The sequence below is a fragment of the Carex rostrata genome, chromosome 21 (genome assembly GCF_964058835.1).
Source record: "Carex rostrata chromosome 21, lpCarRost1.2, whole genome shotgun sequence".
NCBI lineage: Eukaryota > Viridiplantae > Streptophyta > Magnoliopsida > Poales > Cyperaceae > Carex > Carex rostrata.
Genome location: NC_135938.1, coordinates 745,368 through 767,181, shown reverse-complemented (window position 1 = coordinate 767,181; position 21,814 = coordinate 745,368). Strand labels below are relative to the sequence as shown.

Sequence of the window (21,814 nt, the reverse complement as noted above, 5' to 3'; positions counted from 1 at the left end):
GTTGTATTAGGGTAGCAATCGCCCTTTTATCTTGCCTTATAGAGACACTACTAGAGTACTCCTAACACCTTCAGTTGGAATGTTGTATTAGGGTTGTAAATGTCTTATTAACATTCTATATAGAGTCACTACCAGATTGCTCCAAACACCTTCAATTAGAGTGCTGTATTTGGGATTTAAATGCCCTATTATATTGTCATCTGGAGACTCTACCAGAGTGGTCCAAACTCCTTTAATTGGAGTGTTGTATTAGGGTTGTAAATGCCCCATTTTCTTGCCATCTAGAGACACAACGAGAGTGCGCCAAACACGTTCAATTAGAGTGTTGTATTCGGGTTGTAAATGCCCTCTTATCTTGCCATATGGAGACACTACTAGCGTGCTCCAAACACCTTCAATTTGAGTGTTCTATTAGGGCTGTAAATGCCCTATTATTTTGCCATACGGAGAAACTACTAGGGTGCTCCAAACACCTTCAATTGGAGTGTTGTATTTAGGTTGTAAATGCCCTCTTATCTACCTATCTGGAGACACTACTAGAGTGCTCCAAACACCTTCAATTGGAGTGTTGTATTAGGGTTGTAAATGCCCTATTATCTTGCCATATGGAGTCACTACTAGAGTGCTCCAAACACCTTTAATTGAAGTGTTTTATTTGGGGTGTGAATGCCCTATTATCCTGCTATATCGAGTCACTACTAGAGTGCTCCAAATACATTCAATTGGACTGTTTTATTATGGTTGTAAATGCTCAATTATGTTGCCAGATAGGGACACTACTAGAGTGCTCCAAACACCTTCAATTGGAGTGTTTTATTTTGGTTCTAACTGGCCTATTATCTGGTCATATGGAGTCACTACTATGGTGCTCTGAACACCTTCAATTGGAGTGTTTTATTAGAGGTGTAAATTCCCTATTATCTTCCTATCTGGAGACACTACTAGAGTCCCCCAAACACCTTCAATTGGAGTGTTGTATTAGGGTTGTTAATGTCCTACTATCTCTTTATATATAGTTACTACTAGAGTGCTCCAAACACCTTCAATTGAAGAGTTTTATTAGGGTTCTAAAGGCCCTATTATCTTGGCATCTAGAGACACTACTAGAGTACTCCAAGCACCTTCAATTGGAGAGTTTTATTAGGGTTGTAAATGCCCTATTTTCTTACCATCTTGAGGCACAACGAAAGTCCACCAAACACCTTCAATTGGAGTGTTGTATTCGGGTTGTAAATACTTTACTATCTTGCCGTATGGAGACACTACTAGAGTACTCCAAACACATTCAATTGGACTGTTGTATTAGGGTTGTAAATGCCCTATTATTTTCTATATATAGTCACTAGTAGAGTGCTCCGAACACATTCAATTGGAGTGTTTTATTAGGGGTGTAAATGCCATATTATCTTTCCATCTGGAAACACTACTAGAGTGCTCCAAACACCTTCAATTGGTGTGTTGTCTTAGGGTTGTAAATGCCCTCTCATCTTGCCATATGGAGACACTACTGGAGTGCTCCAAACACCTTCAATTGTAGTGTTGTATTAGGGTTGTAAATGCCCTATTATCTTGCCATATGGAGACACTACTAGAGTGCTCCAAACGCTTTCAATTCGAGTGTTGTATTAGGGTTTCAAATGCCCTATTATCTTTCCATATGGAGACACTACAAGAGTGCTCCAAATAACTTTAATTGGAGTGTTTTCTTCGGGTTGTAATTGCCCTATTAACTTGTCATATGGAGACACTACTAGAGTGCTCCAAACACCCTCAATTGTAGTGTTGTATTAGGGTTGTAAATGCCCTATTATCTTGCCATCTGGAGACACTACTGGAGTGCTCAAACCACCTTCAATTGGAGTGTTGTATTAAGGTTGTAAATGCCCTATTATCTTTCTATATAGAGTCTTTACTAGAGTTCTCTAAACACATTCAATTGGAGTGTTGTATTAGGGGTGTAAATGCCCTATGATCTTGCCATATGAGCCACTACTAGAGTGCTCCAAACACCTTCAGTTGGAGTGTTGTATTAGGGTTGTAAATGCCCTATTATCTTGCCATATGGAGACACTACTAGGGTGCCCCAAACACCTTCAATTGCTCCGTTCTATTAGGGTTGTAAATGCCCTATTATCTTGCCAGATGGAGACACTACTAGGGTGCTCCAAACACCTTCAATTGGAGTGTTCTATTAGGGTTGTAAATGCCCTATTATCTTGCCATATGGAGACACTACTAGGGTGCTCCAAACACCTTCAATTGGAGTGTTGTATTTAGGTTGTAAATGCCCTCTTATCTACCTATCAGGAGACACTACTAGAGTGCTCCAAACACCTTCAATTGGAGTGTTGTATTAGGGTTGTAAATGCCATCTAGCCATATGGAGTCACTACTAGAGTGCTCCAAACACCTTTAATTGAAATGTTTTATTTGGGGTGTAAATGCCCTATTATCCTGCTATATCGAGTCACTACTAGAGTGCTCCAAACTCCTTTAATTGGAGTGTTGTATTAGGGTTGTAAATGCCCCATTTTCTTGCCATCTAGAGACACAACGAGAGTGCTCCAAACACGTTCAATTAGAGTGTGGTATTTGGGTTGTAAATGCCCTCTTATATTGCCATATGGAGACACTACTAGAGTGCTCCAACCACCTTCAATTTGAGAGTTCTTTTAGGGTTGAAAATGCCCTATTATCTTGCCATATGGAGACACTACTAGGGTGCACCAAACACCTTCAATTGGAGTGTCCTATTAGGGTTGTAAATGCCCTATTATCTTGCCATATGGTGACAATACTAGGGTGCTCCAAACATCTTCAATTGGAGTGTTGTATTTAGGTTGTAAATGCCCTCTTATCTACCTATCTGGAGACACTACTAGAGTGCTCCAAACACCATCAATTGGAGTGTTGTATTAGGGTTGTAAATACCCTATTATCTTGTCATATGGAGTCACTACTAGAGTGGTCCAAACACCTTTAATTGAATTGTTTTATTTGGGGTGTGAATGCCCTATTATCCTGCTATATCGAGTCACTACTAGAGTGCTCCAAATACATTCAATTGGACTGTTTTATTATGGTTGTAAATGCTCAATTATGTTGCCAGATAGGGACACTACTAGAGTGCGCCAAACACCTTCAATTGGAGTGTTTTATTTTGGTTGTAACTGGCCTATTCTCTGGTCATATGGGGTCACTACTATGGTGCTCTGAACACCTTCAATTGGAGTGTTTTATTAGAGGTGTAAATTCCCTATTATCTTCCTATCTGGAGACACTACTAGAGTCCTCCAAACACCTTCAATTGGAGTGTTGTATTAGGGTTGTTAATGTCCTACTATCTCTTTATATATAGTTACTACTAGAGTGCTCCAAACACCTTCAATTGGAGAGTTTTATTAGGGTTCTAAATGCTCTATTATCTTGGCATCTAGAGACACTACTAGAGTGCTCCAAGCTCCTTCAATTGGAGAGTTGTATTAGGGATGTAAATGCCCTATTTTCTTACCATCTAGAGGCACAACGAAAGTGCACCAAACACCTTCAATTAGAGAGTTTTTTTGGAGTTGTAAATGCCATATTATCTTGCCATCTAGAGACACTACTAGAGTGCTCCAAACTCATTTAATTGGAGTGTTGTATTCGGGTTGTAAATACTTTACTATCTTGCCTTTTGGAGACACTACTCGAGTACTCCAAACACATTCAATTGGACTGTTGTATTAGGGTTGTAAATGCCCTATTATTTTCTATATAGAGTCACTAGTAGAGTGCTCCGAACACATTCAATTGGAGTGTTTTATTAGGGGTGTAAATGCCATATTATCTTTCCATTTGGAGACACTACTATAGTGCTCCAAACACCTTCAATTGGTGTGTTGTATTAGGGTTGTAAATGCCCTCTTATCTTGCCATATGGAGACACTACTGGAGTGCTCCAAACACCTTCAATTGTAGTGTTGTATTCGGGTTGTAAATACTTTACTATCTTGCCTTTTGGAGACACTACTCGAGTACTCCAAACACATTCAATTGGACTGTTGTATTAGGGTTGTAAATGCCCTATTATTTTCTATATAGAGTCACTAGTAGAGTGCTCCGAACACATTCAATTGGAGTGTTTTATTAGGGGTGTAAATGCCATATTATCTTTCCATCTGGAGACACTACTAGAGTGCTCCAAACACCTTCAATTGGTGTGTTGTATTAGGGTTGTAAATGCCCTCTTATCTTGCCATATGGAGACACTACTGGAGTGCTCCAAACACCTTCAATTGTAGTGTTGTATTAGGGTTGTAAATGCCCTATTATCTTGCCATATGGAGACACTACTGGAGTGCTCCAAACGCTTTCAATTCGAGTGTTGTATTAGGGTTTCAAATGCCATATTATCTTTCCATATGGAGACACTACAAGAGTGCTCCAAATAACTTTAATTGGAGTGTTTTCTTCGGGTTGTAATTGCCCTATTAACTTGTCATATGGAGACACTACTAGAGTGCTCCAAACACCCTCAATTGTAGTGTTGTATTAGGGTTGTAAATGCCCTATTATCTTGCCATCTGGAGACACTACTGGAGTGCTCAAACCACCTTCAATTGGAGTGTTGTATTAAGGTTGTAAATGCCCTATTATCTTTCTATATAGAGTCTTTATTAGAGTGCTCTAAACACATTCAATTGGAGTGTTGTATTAGGGGTGTAAATGTCCTATGATCTTGCCATATGGAACCACTACTTGAGTGCTCCAAATAACTTCAATTGTAGTGTTGTATTAGTATTGTAAATGTCCTATTATCTTTCAATATAGATTCACTACTAGAGTGCTCCAAACACCTTCAATTAAATTGTTGTATTAGGTTGTAAATCCCCTATTATCTTGCCATATCGAGTCACTACTAGAGTGCTCGAAAATCTTCAATTGGAGTGTTGTATTAGGATTGCAAATGCCCTATTAGCATACCATCTGGGGACATTACAAGAGTGGTCTAAACAACTTCAATTGAAGTGTATTTTTAGGGTTGTAAAAGCCCTGTTAACTTATCATATGGAGACACTACTAGAGTGCCCCCAAACACCATCAATTGGAGTGTTGTATTAGGGTAGTAATCGCCCTTTTATCTTGCCTTATAGAGACACAACTAGAGTGCTCCAATCACCTTCAATTGGAGGGGTGTATTAGGGGTGTAAATGCCCTACTATTTTGCCATCTGGAGACACTACAAGAGTGCTCCAAACACCTTCAATTGGAGGGGTGTATTAGGGTTGTAAATGTCCAATTCTCTTTCTATATAGAGTCACTACTAAAGTGCTCCAAACACCTTTAATTGGACTGTTGTATTAGGGATTTAAATACCTTATTATCTTGCCATCTGGAGACACTACTAGAGTGGTCCAAATACCTTCAATTGGAGTGTTGTGTTAAGGTTATAAATGCCTTATTTTCTTGCCATCTAGAGACACAACAAGAGTGCTCTAAACACTTTCAATTGGACTGTTGTATTAGGGCTGTAAATGCCCTATTATCTTTCTATATAGAGTCACTACTACAGTGCTCCAAACACCCTCAATTGGAGTGTTGGGGTAGTAATCGCCCTTTTATCTTGCCATATAGGGACACTACTATAGTGCTCCAAACACCTTCAGTTGGAATATTGTATTAGGGTTGTAAATGTCCTATTATCTTGCCATATGGAGACACTACTAAAGTGCTCCAAACGCTTTCAATTCGAGTGTTGTATTAGGGTTTTAAATGCCCTATTATCTTGACATATGGACACCAAGAGTGCTCCAAATAACTTTAATTGGAGTGTTTTGTTCAGGTTGTAATTGCCCTATTAACTTGTCATATGGAGACACTACTAGAGTGCTCCAAACACCCTCAATTGGAGTGTTGTATTAGGGTAGTAAACTCTCTTTTATCTTGCCATATAGAGACACAACTAGAGTGATCCAATCACCTTTAATTGGAGTGTTGGATTGGAGTTGTAAATGTCGTATTATCTTGCCATATAGAAGCACGACTAGAGTGCTCGAAACACTTTACATTGGAGTGTTGTATTAGGAATGTAAATGCCCTATTATCTAGCCATCTGAAGACACTACTAGAGTGCTCCAAACGTCTTCAATTGGAGTGTTGTATTTAGGTTGTAAATGCCCTCTTATCTTCCCATCTGGAGACACTACTAGAGTGCTCCAAACACCTTCAATTGGAGTGTTGTATTAGGGTTGTAAATGCCCTATTATCTTGCCATATGAAGTCACTACTAGAGTGCTCCAAACACCTTCAATTGGAGTGTTGTATTTGGGTTGTAAATGCCCTATTATCTTGCCATATGGAGTCACTACTAGAGTGCTCCAAGCACCTTTAATTGGAGTGTTTTATTTGGGGTGTGAATGCCCTATTATCCTGCTATATCGAGTCACTACTAGAGTGCTCCAAATACCTTCAATTGGGGTGTTTTATTATGGTTGTAAATGCTCAATTATCTTGCCATAGAGGGACACTACTAGAGTGCGCCGAACACTTTTAATTGGAGTGTTTTATTTTTGTTGTAACCGGCCTATTATCTGGTCATATAGAGTCACTACTATGGTGTTCCGAACACCTTCAATTGGAGTGTTTTATTAGAGGTGTAAATGCCCTATTATCTTCCCATCTGAAGACACTACTAGAGTGCTCCAAACAGCTTCAATTGGAGTGTTGTATTTTGTAAATGTCCTATTATCTTTCTATATATAGTCACTACTAGAGTGCTCCAAACACCTTTAATTGGAGTGTTGTATTAGGGTTGTAAATGCCATATTATCTTGCCATATGGAGACATTACTGGAGTGCTCCAAAGGCACAATTCGAGTGTTGTATTAGGATATTAAATGTCCTATTATCTTGCCATATGGAGATACTACAAGGGTGCTCCAAATAACTTTAATTGGAGTGTTGTATTAGGGTTGTAAATGCCCTATTATCTTGTCATCTGGAGGCACTATTACCTCTCGTGATACGGTGCAAAGATGATTGTCTTGTCCTTTAACCTTAGCAAGTTTTTGATGCAGTACTGCAATGAAGCTTGTTTACAGTGTTGAATCATTGTTGCGCACATCATGCATGTATCCATATGTCCAATGAATAGGTTGTTTTTCTCTACGCAAGGAATAATGGTGTTGCAATACCTGAAAATAATGATTGTGAAAGTAGAGGAGGAAGGAGGGAACAATGAAGAGAATCAATCTGTTTAAAAAAATACGGTCTCACAGGGAATATAATTGTATGATGGAATGAGATATAGAAGCTATCAGCCCTAGTTTTGCCCGAAAGGATTTCGCACACCCAGCTATCTCCTTTTGATAAGGGGGTCTGAAGATATTTCGCATGGAGCTGTTGAACGTGCTCTCCAAGCTATTGTAACAACAACGCACTGACAAGCGGTAACCGTTGGCCATTGTCACCTACCAATGACACTTCCTGCAACAACCAATTACATACATGGTTAAACAAATAAAAAGTGTGATCACGTTAATGAGAATATTTACTAAATAATTTATTAATTTGACCTCTGCAAGACTGATCTCCATCTTCAGCCATTGGATTTATGCTCCGATGACATCCTGGAGGAAAACCCTACCTAGAACCGGTACAGGTAGAGGTAAGTGGCTATATGTCTCAATTATGCTTCCGACAAACACCAGCACATGCCCTAGTAGGATGGCATCACCGTAACATGATTGAAACTCAGTGAGAGGATAAACATGTCCATTTGCAACAACGACTGGTCCCTGACCATAGTTGATGCTCACAGTGCATCTCCTCACCTCCTGCATGCAGATGTAATTAAGAAGAAGATATTTAATTAAATCAGAAGTCCATTAAATCAAACAAGAATTAATCCAACAAAGTACAGTAAAAAGATGTGGACTTACCTCGATCGAGTCCAAGGGATGTGGACATGCTGCTTTTCACTTGGATGCTTTTAACGTCTTTGTTGTTGCTGCATTGCGGCTTGAATTTATGACAATCTTGAAACAATGAAGCACTCTATGTTATTTTCCAATAAGGCAAAGTATTGCTTGCATATATATATTTCATGTTATAGAATAATTAAATCCCAGAAAAAAAAATACCTAAAACCCTGCCTAACAGAGCACACATCATCACATCCCACAGGTAATATATCTGCTACTATCCTAAGGGAATTGTAGGGTCCTGTTATCCCAAATCCAACCTTGTATTTGTTTTGATATTCGTGCATAAAAATTAACTTCTATAGAGATTCGTACAACCCAAAAAAATGAAAGGTTGAATTTAGAATAACAGGACCCTACAATCCACCCAAGGATTGTAGCAGATTTATTTCCCCACACAAAACACAAACAACCAGATAAGCTAGTTATGCATCAACTAACTTAAAGAAATGCATCATCACTTAAGCACAGCCAAAACAAAACACAAACAACCAGATAATTAAGCTAGTTATGCATCAACTAACATAAAGAAGTGTATCATCACTTCCATAAAGCACAGCCAAAACAAAACACGAACAAACAATTAATATCACATCAAAATACTGAAATCTAATTAAGCTAAATATAGAGTCTAGCCTATGATTGGTACAAAACAAGCTGAGTATCCTTAGCGTCCCAAATGTGCAGTGCAATGGCTTCAATGTACATCATAGTGCATTAGTGAATAAAATTAAAGTTTTCGGTAGCGAATTGTACCTTTATGACATGTGACTTGCGAGCCTTGTTGTATGTGGTAATCTCGAATTTTTGCCAACCTCTTGTTAGTCGGTGTTTCAGTTTCCCCTTTCATATCGTCCTCGGCACTGTAAAGAGACGCAGTGACGACATGGCTGCAGGCTATAAAGTTCAAAAATCAAAATAAGTTCTTCTTAGTCTAGAAAAACACCACAATCTGTTGTAACCTCACATCAAAAACCTAGAAAACAGTAAATGAGAGGGAAAATCCCTAAAATCCCTACAATGTATAAAAACCAACAAAAACCATCACAAAACCTTCAATAACCTATAAATTACACTACAAAAACAGTAAGTGAGAGGAATCCCTAAAAATCTCATATGAAAACATACAAAAACCAACAAAATACTACAAAGATATATATATATATATATATATATATATATATATATAGAGTGAGAGGGCGCGATCACCTTAACTACGGTAACAGAGTCAGTGAAGGGTGGCCGCCTAGTGTGAGTGAGATGGAAAACCTAGTTTTGGAGACCTTTGGAGTTCTCGCTACGAGAGGAGAGAGACTTTAATTTAATAATTTGGAGTAGTGATATATCGATCAATCTCAGAAAGTTGAAGCGACACCTAGGATACTGATCAATTTTCAAGAAAATTTTTGAAAATCATTTGCCATCGGCTCCGTATCCTAACCATTTGCGTATATACTTAACAACATCGGCTCTTAATCCTAACCGTTGGCATATATACTAATTCCATCGGTGCAATACGATGGTGTATTTGAAAATCTTGGGAGACTCGCCTTCTGCGTGAAAAGGCTTCCCTACGGATTGGGCCTATAGTATGGCAAACTTTCAATTTAGGGTTGGACCGTCCGATTCGAAGTGGTGCATGTCAATATTCGTGCTACTTCAAATCTGTTGGTCATATTTAATTAGCGTTACTTTAGGGAAATAATGAAGTTTAAAACCAGAAGTTTGGCGCTAGAGAGAAATTTGGGCTAAACCCTGAATCCTAATTAAGAGGCTCTGTTAAAATTTAAATCGATATGATTAATTTAAATTACCATAATTTAAACATGTTAAAATTTAACTAATTTTCCAAGCTATAATTGCAACTTAATTGATTTTCGAAGTACGTACTAACAGTCAATCCAAGCTGCATGTTGAACATGATCTCTATATTTAGAGTATAATTAAAGGGACAATTATATTTTAATATATTTTTAATAAAGGGACTATTATATTTTTAATATACTTTTAATAAGGAGGGATATTATACATAGTTGATTGCAACAATCTGTACTAAATTACAACATCGAATTGCAACTTGATTTTTCGAAGTACAAACAATCAATCTAAGCCATACGTTGAACATGATCTGTGAAAATACATGAAACTAATTTTTTCCTGTGCAAAGTTTAAATTATGATTGCTCTCTTAGTGTTTTCAGCTATTAAGGCAAACTGAAATTATTATAATTTAACATGTTATTAATGTTTAAATTATTAAATTATTATAATTTAACATGTTATTAAATTTAAATGATCAAATATGATAAAATATAAATTTAAATGATCAAATATTAAATTATGATTGCTTATACATACGTCTCATTTATTTCAATTTTTAACATGATGTAATAACATTATTGTAGCAATTTGTTTACAATTTAAATGATAAATTTAACACGTTAAAATTGAATTGATCAAATATGATAAAAATTGAACATATTTTAATCATATGAGGGACACATTTTAATTTAATCAGATATATATGATATGTAGTTAATTTGCTTACATATACAATGTCTCATTTATTTAAATTTTTCTATCAAATCTTCCCAATAAACTAACTCTAAAGTAACACACACTTTGAATTTGTATTGCATCGTCAGATCTTAGCGATAAAAAAAATCATACCACACAATTGAAGATCGGACCGTTCAATTCACAACTCAAAATTTGCAAGACTTTGGGGACTTAACTTCGGAGAATGTGTTCAACTTTAACACCATCGGTTCAACCGATGGCATGTAGAAAATTGAATTAATTCTCGATCGACCTGTTCGTCTTCCACATCGAGCCTGCATACAGTACTATCTCAACTGTTTGGGGTTTATCCGATCATCTCACCTCTTCTACTGTAGAAACAATGAGCGACTACATTAGTAATTTGCCCGACCCAATACTTGTCGTAATCTTAGGGTTGCTGGCCACTCAAGAGGCAGTGCGTACATGTGTACTGTCTAAGAGGTAGAATAATTTGTGGACCTCTTTACTCGTCCTCAACATCAATGCGAGGGATTCTCAGGCCCAATATTCCATGGAGGGGAGCATTGCTAATTTACTTGAGAAGATTACTGCAGATGTTCATCTTCTGGAGTTACATCTCAAGTGCGCTCTCCTTGTATAATTAATTAATCTCTCTAATTGACGCGCGTGGGTGTCTAATTAAGTGTTTACAATAAAATGTTGGGTACTGTAATTAACTAAATTGACATCCAATCACATTATCAGATTCAATTTTATTTGATTGACCCATATTTATAGTTTTAAGGTCACAAATTAACTGCGGTGCTAATTTTATATGATTAATTGACCCACATAGCTAGTTAATTAATTCCATGGTCCTGAATTAATTGACCCACATTTATAGCTAATGAATTTATATATAGTTCAATTAATTGTTCCGACTTGTGTTTGTATATTATTATCCTAATTACATGTATATATATATAGGAATTGCCAGTTTTGCCGACAAGACTCCCAAAATTTGATAACTTGAAGGTTTTAACTGTTTCCATTTGTACATTTACTTTTTTACAAATGGAAAGTTGAATCATAAAGAGCTGCCCCAACTTGACAAGGCTCACAATAGTACAACATGAGGATTGTGTAAGTATATATATAGTTTTCCAACTTAATTAAGCTATATATAGCCTCCATACATCATTTAATTAATTGTTGTAAGTTAAATTAATTAAGGGTCTACTTATCAATTGATAATTATTAATTTAATTTGTTGCAGCACTGTTATGCTCTGCAATGGCCAGTTGAGGATAGAGTGTCATCAAATCCACGAGTCCCGCCGAGGCTTCAACCATCTCCAAGAAGATATCTCGAGATAGTTGAGGTCAAGTACTGGAGGTTTGATTTTATGGTGTGACAAGTGATTAAATATCTGATGCTTGGTACAGGGGAATTGCAAAATTTTAGAAACTATCGTATAATCAGTGGTTATCGCAATCTTTATTTTTCAACGCATAACGGTGGAACATATAGTTATAGTGGATGGGATTTGGGAGTTGTAGAATTAGTAGTTGTGGAACTCGACACTATGCATGTCGATAAGACTTTGTTGTTATACTAGCTAGCTAGATATTTTAGGAATATATTTTGTATGGATAGACACATGTTGTGTATTTTGTGCATGCATGAATATTACTTCTAAAAAAAGTATTAATTACCCTTTTGAACATCTTCATTGGTTCAAAAAAAGAATAGAGTTGGTATTGATCAAACTATGGTGACGTCTCATCTACATCACGGATGGTAAAAATCACCACATCTACACTATCAGTTTAATAGCCCAATCGATGTGAAAGAGTCAATCAAAACCAACGGTTGGTTAAAAATTAACCGATGGCAAAGAGGGGGGCATCAGCGCCATCGATGTTTTAAACACCAACCGATGGTAAAAAGTTCAATGTAATTACAACACTGCCATTTGTGACGAGCGCCATTTGTGCAGGAGCACATCCGATGATAAATGGGCGATGGGAAAAATACTTTTTGTAGTAATGTTCCTTCTTTCTGTGTGTTTCTTCTTTTTTGCACTAGAAAATTTCTTCCTTATACTTCTAAATTCAATTCTCTTAATTTTCTCTTCTTTTTTTTGAAAATCTTCGCAAAAACTACAAAGTCATGAGGGGATCGAACTTTCAACCTTTGAATAACCAATAGTCTTAGAACCTTTTTCCTAACTAAATGTGCTACCTCCTCTTTCTCCAATTCTCTTAATTTTCTTATCATCAATATTTGGGAGAATTTCATATATATCCCTCAAAAGTTTTAATATTACATATGTATCCCTCCAAAATAAGTAATTACATATTTATCCTTGAAAATTGTACAAACTCACATATTTGCCCAATCTAACTCTATAACGTGTCAAATATCTCAAAAAATAATTAAATAATATTTTTTAAACTTTAAAATTTATTTTACAATATTAATTAATAATATGTTGACCATTATGTCCTTTGATATCTTTAGTCCGCCTGAGTTCTCTTATTTGTAAGGCATGAAACCTCCCCCGCCTCTCTCTCCAAACACACCAAATCACAGATTTTTACCGCCTTCCTTAGCTGCCTCCCCTTTCACAGATTTATGCCGCTCCTCGTTGCTTTAATTTCCATTTTCGTTTGGAAAGAGAGGCAGGAGGTTTGACATCTTCGAGAGAAGATAACTTAGATGGACTAAAGAGATAAAAACGAAGAGCATAATAGTCAATATATTATTAATTAATACTGTAATTTTTTTTAAGCTTTAAAAATAATATTTAAATATTTTTGAAGATATTTGATATGTTATAGAGTTATATTGGACAAATATGTGAGTTTGTATGATTTTCAAATATGTAATTATTGATTTTGGAGGGATAAATATGTAATATTGAAACTTTTGAGGGATATACATGAAATTGCCCCTACTATGAAAATTGAAGATCCCTTCTCTTAATTCATCCGAAACTAAGCTTCAGTATTAGTATTAAGTACTGATAACGGGTCAATTGGTATGAACTGCAGAGATGTACCGATTCCATCTAGTGGTTTGCAACTCGGGCGGGTACGGGTACCCCGGGTATACCCGTCTCGGGTACGGGTATACTCGGGTACAAGGGTATTCGGGTACGGGTATGGCGGGTATAATTTTCAAAACCCATACCCTACCCGTCCTATACCCTTACCCGTGTACCCTTGACGGGTAAGGCGGGTACGGGTACGGGTATTTTTTTTTATTTTTTTTTTTTGCTGTTTTTTTTCTGGTTTTTTCTGGTTTTTTCTGATTTTTTCTGGTTTTTTCTGGTTTTTCCTGATTTTTTCTGGTTTTTTTCTGATTTTTTTGGGGGGAAAAATCAAATTTTTTGAATTTTGAACTGTGATGAACAGTACTCGGGTATGGGTACTCGGGTAGTCGGGTACGGGTTAACTCGGGTATTGGTCTAAAATAACGGGTCCGGTCCGGTTTTTGCCCGTACCCACGTACCCGAGTACCCGACCCATACCCGGGCTCGGGCACGGGTACCCTAGCTGGCGGGTACGGGCGGGTACGGGCGGGTATACCCGTTAAGGGTATTATTCAACCTCTAATTCCATCTAGACTTTGGATGGCATAATATGTTTCCCCTCAACAAAGTCAAGAATCACGATAGAAAATCTGCTTTGATCGGGACTTGAAGCCGAGCACCTTAGGGAAGCTGAAGCACAAATCAATAATCGCCTGTGTCGTGATGTCAACTTAATGTAGATACTTAGTTTCTTACACTTGGACCCAGTATTCCGGTGGTAGACAAGGTTCAGATTATGCTCCAGCTTAATTAGATGCGAATTGGGTCCATTTAAAAGAAGGGTAAATTAGACATTTTAGTTTTACTATTGAATGGGGAAATTAGATATTTTATTGTTTCGATGGGAATATTGGAAATTTTGAATGTTTTAATGGCCACACCAGCAATTATCCCTTATATATGGTACCCTTTAGATCGGAAGAAATTACCCTGTCTACTAGAATGTTGGAATTTTTTAGTTGACAGGGTAGAAAAAAAAGGCTGCATGGTTGATGTACTCTGTTTAATTAATAAAAAAAATCTGGATATTTCGATTTGGTTTTATTAAAATTCGATGGTATGAAATTAAAAAATTGCCAACTTGTAGGCCACTAATTAAATTAGGTTTCTTGCTCTGGAATTTTTACTGATGCGAAATTTTCCCGGTACAGTACAGAAGGTACAAATTATATATCAAAAATTCAAAATCATAAAAGACATCCATGATGATACAAGTAGACAACCATAAAAGATCACCATCAATCATTGTCCATGCGTTACGCAAGCAATGACGACCACAAAAGTTAATAAACAGATAAAGTCTGATTTTAAAAGAGACCAAAGTCCACATTGTTGAAATTTCTGTGATCTTTTATCTGTCACATTGTTGAAATTTCCAAGTTTTATATTGGCCATATTATGACCTTCCCTTCCCTTCCCTTCCCTTCCCTTCCCTTCCCTTCCTTTGTATATATAATTGGTTGGAAATTAATTATTTGACTAAATCAAACACCTCAATATTGCATGCCATGGCAACTCAATCTTCCCCACTTCACATACTCTTTTTCCCTTTCCTCGCCCATGGCCACCTCCTGCCAATGGCTGATGTGGTGAGAGTTTTTGCCTTACGTGGTGTTAAGTGCACCTTCCTTACCACCCCTGCCAATGTTACTTGCGTCGAGCCGACATTCGACAGGACAAATAAGTTCATTGAAAGCAAAAATGATACTCACCTCGTGCCAATCTCTGTTTCCTTGATCTCTTTCCCCTCTGCTGAGGTGGGTCTACCGGACGGGCTAGAAAATGCCTCATTTGTCAGCCACCCCGAAATGCATCAGAAGTTTTTTCAAGCCTTTTTGCTTCTAGAGAAACCATTTGAGCAAGTGCTCAAGGAGATAAATCCCGATGCATTCATCTCGGACACCTTCTTCACTTGGTCTGCTGATGTCTCCGCAAGAACTGGTATTCCTCGACTGGCTTTCAATGGTATGGGATTACTGGCACGTTCTGCGCAGGAGAAACTTCATCAAATTTTAGAGTTCCTCCCTGATGAGGCAGACAAGTTTGTTGTACCAGGCTTGCCGCACCAATTGGAGATGCACCGAGGTCAGTTTATTTCTTTCAAAAAGAACAAAGAGATTCTTGCTATGTTGAAGCACAGCAATGAAATGGATGCCATAAGCTATGGTGAGATCATTAACAGCTTTCTAGAACTGGAAGCTGATTACGCGGCACACTGGCGTGAGGTGGTCGGCCGAAAGGCGTGGCTGATTGGACCGGTTGTGCTGTGCAACGAAGAATTGATTGAGAAATCCAATAGAGGAGGGAACACATCGATTGGAACTGAGGAGCTTTTGCATTGGCTTGATAGCAAACGTTCCGGTTCTGTGGTGTACATATGTTTCGGTACATTAGCACACATCTCTCTAGAGCAATTTATGAATATTGCAATTGCACTCGAGGAATCAGATCGCGATTTCATTTGGGTTGTTAAGAGTTCAAACCTAAAGGGATACAATGATTGGCTAGACGGATTTGAGCAAAAAACGCATAAAGAAAAAAGGAGTATAATTATCAAAGGATGGGCACCTCAGCTACTTATATTAAACCATTCGGCTGTCGGGGCTTTTCTGACACACTGTGGATGGAACTCGACACTGGAAGCAATCACTGCTGGTGTACCGATGATAACCTGGCCAATGGGTGCTGAACAATTCTTCAACGAAAAGCTGATCGTGGAGATGCTACAAGTAGGAGCAGCGATTGGGGTAAAGGATAGCCAGCAATTGATTGAAACAGAGACAATAAAGAATGTGATTGAGAGTGTTGTTGGTGCAGGCGTTGAAAGTGAAGCGACGAGGAAACGAGCCAAGGAACTAAAAGAGAGAGCAAAGGCAGCAGTGCAAGAGGGAGGATCGTCTTATTCTGACCTTGACAATTTGATAGAGGAGTTGATAGCTAGGAGAAATACAGTACTGTAGATTTGAGTCTATTTTTTTTTTTTTTTTTTCATATAAATAACTTTCTTATTGTACCTGTTATGTAGCGATAGGCAGCTTACAGCTACATATAGCTAGTTATTTTCACTTTGTGCTGATAAGCTCTTTCAATGATTAATTAATGTTTCTTTTAAGTTTGTATTTTTCAGTTAAAAATTTTATAATTACTGACATAGAAGCGGTTTTCAAATGTCCTTCCTGAGATTTGATTTCAAATGGTTCATCCACCTTGAATGACAACTCTTACACTGAGTGTCTGCACCGTGTCCCAGTTGCAATAGCCGTGTCGCCTGACGTGCTCAAGTGAAATGGCATCTTTGCCTGGGGACCATTAACTTTTTCTCAATAACATTTCATTCACTTCACTTGTGCTGCTAATTCTCAATGACATTCCAATCAATTCTCATTTTCTCAATAACATTCCTTTTGGTTATTTTTTTGTTTTACAATTGGGCCTAGTTTAGACTAGTTGTTTCGCATTTTGGGCTCCTCACCTAGCTTACACTGTAATAGAAGTATAGAACCCATCTTGCCTGGTTCGGCTCTCTCCAATAGTAGATGCACACTTGGTGGAATTTTTTTTAAACATAATTGTTTTTAATATTTTTTTTACGAAACAAGCATTATTCTTATTGAAGTTATAAAAAACGACAAAAAATATTTTCTATCTAGCTATTTTCTAATCCAGCCATGCTATCGCCATAGAAAATCCCATTATATATTGATGGTTTAAAATTCAGAGCTAATAATATTTATAACTCTAACTGTCTACTTTACTTATTAATTCACAAGCGTATGAATCTCTCGTAGGATAGTGTATTCAGGTTAAATTGTTCACTAATTCTAGGTTTGTTTGGTTGTGTTTGGTTGATTGGTTGAGTAGTGTTTTGTTTAAGGTGATCAATCAACTTAGTAAAGGATTAAAGGTAATAAAGGGTTCTAGGGATCAGGCTATCTGTCGTTTATATTCATTTAATCTAGTTTCTGGTTAAGTGAGCAATCGCATGCGGTTCTGTCACCATCTGCATACTACTGTGTAAATTGTACACGGCTGGTTTTCACTCCAGCCGGAATCGCACACGGTTTGGTCGGAACGGTACACGCCCTCTACTGGTATCAAATGCAATCTGAGAGTTGTTAATCATGTTCTAGTGTTAGTCATTGTTACGTTTTTTAATCATGTTCTAATTGAGTAGGATTGGTAAGGGAATGCTACCTTATTCCAAACCTAAGCAATTGCATAAAAATTAATGATCAGATAGTGTTAATGTAGTATTAATTTAGAGTTTATTTGATGGTAATTTAGTGTAATTTAGCATATATGTAGTATAAATTTGTGTAATTTAGTGTTATGTAGTATAATGTATTTTTAATAATATGTAGTATAATTTGTGTAAAATTAGATAAATGTGAGGTTTATATTCACGTATTTTCACTGAAATGTTTTATATGCATACATGTTTCTTGCAATAGGCGAACAAGCAGAGCATTTGCTGTATCAGATTATGGGGAAATTTCGGATTACAATCATTTTAATGAATATGCACTCAATTTTCCTTAAATTAATATATCAATTCTAGTTAATATATATCAAACTTATGGTATATGAGCAGTGTTTTAAATAGCGCGCTATAGCGGCGCTATAGCGCCGCTATAGCGTTTTCCAACCAAAAAAGCTATGGCGCTATGCCCAAATAGCGCCGCTATAGCGCGCTATTCCGCGCTATAGCGCCGCTATTTGAGCATAGCGCGATTTTTTTAACCTGTACGCTATTTCGCGATAAACGCTATTTAAACCATTGTATATGAGTGATTTAAAAATGAATGACTACGATCGTTAAATTTCAACTTAATATTTTGAAAAAACATATTAAACTAGATTTATCTAAATAATTACTGTTGAGGAAGCTTTCAATACTTTCATTTTATGTGCCTCCATTACGCTTCCAATTTTTAATTTTCTAATAATATAAATCTTAAAACTTTTATATCAAAATAAAACCGTTAGATCTAATTTATATTATTTTCTTTTATCATTTTTCAGTTTTGTTTTTATATGAATCAATAAGTTGAAAAATCAAACTTCAGAATTTATCCACACCAATGTTTTTCTCCAAGCTCTTGATACTGGTCAAAACAAAGTCAAAATATCACATTCTTTTATATGTGCATAGAAAAAATGGTATAGATCAAATATAACAGTTTTATTTTGATTGAGTTTTAAATTTTTAATTATTAATGTCTAAAATATATATATAATGAAGGCACAAAAAATAAAGACATATGAATCATCTTCAAATCTACATAAGTGATTTCCGTCGAGCGGGAATAAAAAAAAACAGCCATAAAAGCATAAACTATAGAATTGTAATTACAATCACACATTAACATATCTATTATTTCTTTATCAATTTTACTAAATACGGTAATGAAATTGTAATGACAGAAAATCACCTTTCAAACAACGAATCAAACACCCTAATTGATTATTTCAAGCATGTAGAAAAGTTTTTAAAAAAAAAAAAAACGTCACATTTTTTCTTTTACTTTTAGTTGATAATCTCATTTAGTTAAACTTGCGTGTATACGGCCTATAATCACGAGAGATCTAGTTCAAACTCTCATTTGTCATTTGTCTCATACCATATATACTTCTCTTTATTTATTTTCTGTTTATTTTATCTTTCACAGAGTTTTAAATAATTAGTTAGAATTGCGTTATAACTTTTTTTGAACTTTAAAAGCTATAGATGCGTTATAATTTTTTTTGAACTTTAAAAACTATAGTGCTATTGTAACGATTCGTCACGTTAAAAACAAAAAAATTGAGTCATTATTAATTATGGTTACAATATTTTTATAATATAATAAAGATTATGTGTCTTTTCATGACATGTTATATTAATATTGATATGACTAGTATGGCTCTTGAAAAAAAAAATGTTTCTAAACCAATATAATTATTAATATAAAGAAAATAATGAAATAGTAGAATTCTTATATTTGAATATATTTGAAGAGAGATTTGTGCAACTCAATTAAGGAAATTAATCGGCAAGTATATGTATGTATTTATCCATTAAGCACAGGATTCAAAAGTTTTTTTTTTCATTCCTTAATTCCATGCAGCTAACTATTTTTCTAAATCTCTAATTAATTTAGCGATTAAACGTAAATTACAACGTCTCACGCATGGACAGCTGGATTGAAGAATTGATTTCATTCCATTTTAACCTGATTAAGATAAGAAACCATCCAAATTTATATTTTGAACTCTGGAGAAAGGAAAGACTCATTCTTCATTTTATCATACTTAATTAGATCTCTCACCCCCTCCTCCTGTCATATTTCTCCTTCCTCATTTCTTCACAGCCGCCAACTCAAGAAAAATCCAAAGAAACCTTACTCTTGCAAAATTGATTGAAGTTCTATGGTCTAAACTTCATGCTTTAAGGTAAATTTTATCGATTAGGACATGATAAATAGATATTAATTAGAGTAGATTATAGTTCTTAGATTGTAGGAATTTATGATTTGTATGTCTCTAATATAATCTGAAATATTTTTATTTAATTAATAATAATAGTAATAATATATTTATTATAATAAAATCTAGAATTATTCTCTTTAATTTAATATTTACTTCTAATCATATAGTTTGACACATTAGTTATTATAACGTGTTCCTTTCATCAAGTTATCAAGATTTGATTTCAAAGTCGATCGGATTATGATGTATATTTTTGTATATTTTTTGTATTTGATAACCCTAAGTAGAAATTTGTCTAAACCCACTAATTATTATTATTAGCATTATAATAATTTAAAAGTTGCTTTGTTTATTGGAAGGAAACAAATAAGATACTTTGGTATATATTTATATACATGGCGATGTTTAAAGTAGAGATATCTTCTTATTAAAATTTTGAAGTCAATATATAGTAATTAATACCTATAATTATTCACTACTATTTTCTTATAGACTTAGAAACTATTTTTTTTAGCAAATATAAAATGTAGAAATCTTGGTTTAAAAATAAATTTCAGAAAATATAAACTAAAGAAATTAATTCTTTATTTAAAAAAAATAAATTCCAGCAAATAGTTTATACTAAGTTGTCCAAATAAAGTTATATTACTATATTAGAATCCCAAATTTATTATTGGTGAATAAATTAACTGAAAGTAAGAATTAGAAATAATAACATGTTAATATAAATATAAGAAATGTTAAGAAATGTTAAGATACGAGAGTAAGTAAACATTTCTAAATAGAGATATGTTTATTCACTGGGTTAGACGTTTGAAGATTTAAGAGATGTAAGAGACGGCCAATAACTTAATCAGATATCAGGTGCGGGTTTTCTAGACTTTATGAAACTATTTTACTTTCCTATTGTCATTCAACTGTTTATTATTATTGCATTAGTTAGATTTATACATGTTGTTTTTGAACCATTCGTATAACTTGAGTAGACATAAATAAATTGCATGAAATAATATGATTCATATATTGACTAATGGACTTGCATGGATATGATGTGTTGAGCATGACATGAATTGTGTGATTGAGTAAATGTGTTTTGAAAATAACAAATAAGGAAACTAAACAGGGGCCGATATACTTGCATATTGGGATGTATACATTGGGTCTAGTGTTCGACTGGGCCCCTCGTTAACGTGACTGTAGGCGAAAACGGTCCTGTCACGGGTCTAACCCTAGCGTCTGGTGGGAGTTCTGCGGTTAGGGCGACAGCCTCCCAGCGTCAGGCGAGAGTTCCGCGGTTGGGTTGGCAGTTTCTTTCGGCGTCGGACGAGAGTTCCGCGGCCAAAGAAACAAGGAAATTAAGTGATTTCTTCCGGCGTCGGGCGGGAGTTCCGCGGTCAGAGAAACAAGAAAAAAAAAAGAGAAAAGAAAAGAAAAGAAAGAATGGTTAAGTTGATAAGTAATGGTAGGATTGCATTGCATTAGAAAAAGTATATGCATTTTATTTATCTTTTCATATTTGTGAGAAAAAGGTAAAGGTTTTATAAACTCTGGGCTGAAACTAAATCCCGCACTGAGAGAAGGTTCGATCTCTCACCCGTTCCACTTTTATGTGGGTTACAGGTAATGAAGAGGAATGATTCGAGCAAGGACAAGAGTAAGACTAAGCGGGAAGATATAAGAATTGATAAACTGCCACATGTTGTTTGTTTTGTTTTCATGATTCAATAATTGATACATTGAGTCGGTATGGCAGTGTTTGTGTTACTGGCCATGTCGACCGTGAT

The 21,814-nt window shown here is 35.8% G+C and overlaps 1 protein-coding gene across 1 annotated transcript; it reads left to right on the top strand.

The window, feature by feature from the left end:
* Positions 1-15,019: 15,019 nt before the first annotated feature.
* LOC144573548 (scopoletin glucosyltransferase-like) lies at positions 15,020-16,674 on the top strand. Its single transcript, XM_078323333.1, has one exon. The coding sequence runs from the start codon at positions 15,071-15,073 to the stop codon at positions 16,520-16,522; it is 1,452 nt and encodes a 483-aa protein (XP_078179459.1). The 5' UTR covers positions 15,020-15,070; the 3' UTR covers positions 16,523-16,674.
* The last annotated feature ends 5,140 nt before the right edge of the window (positions 16,675-21,814 follow it).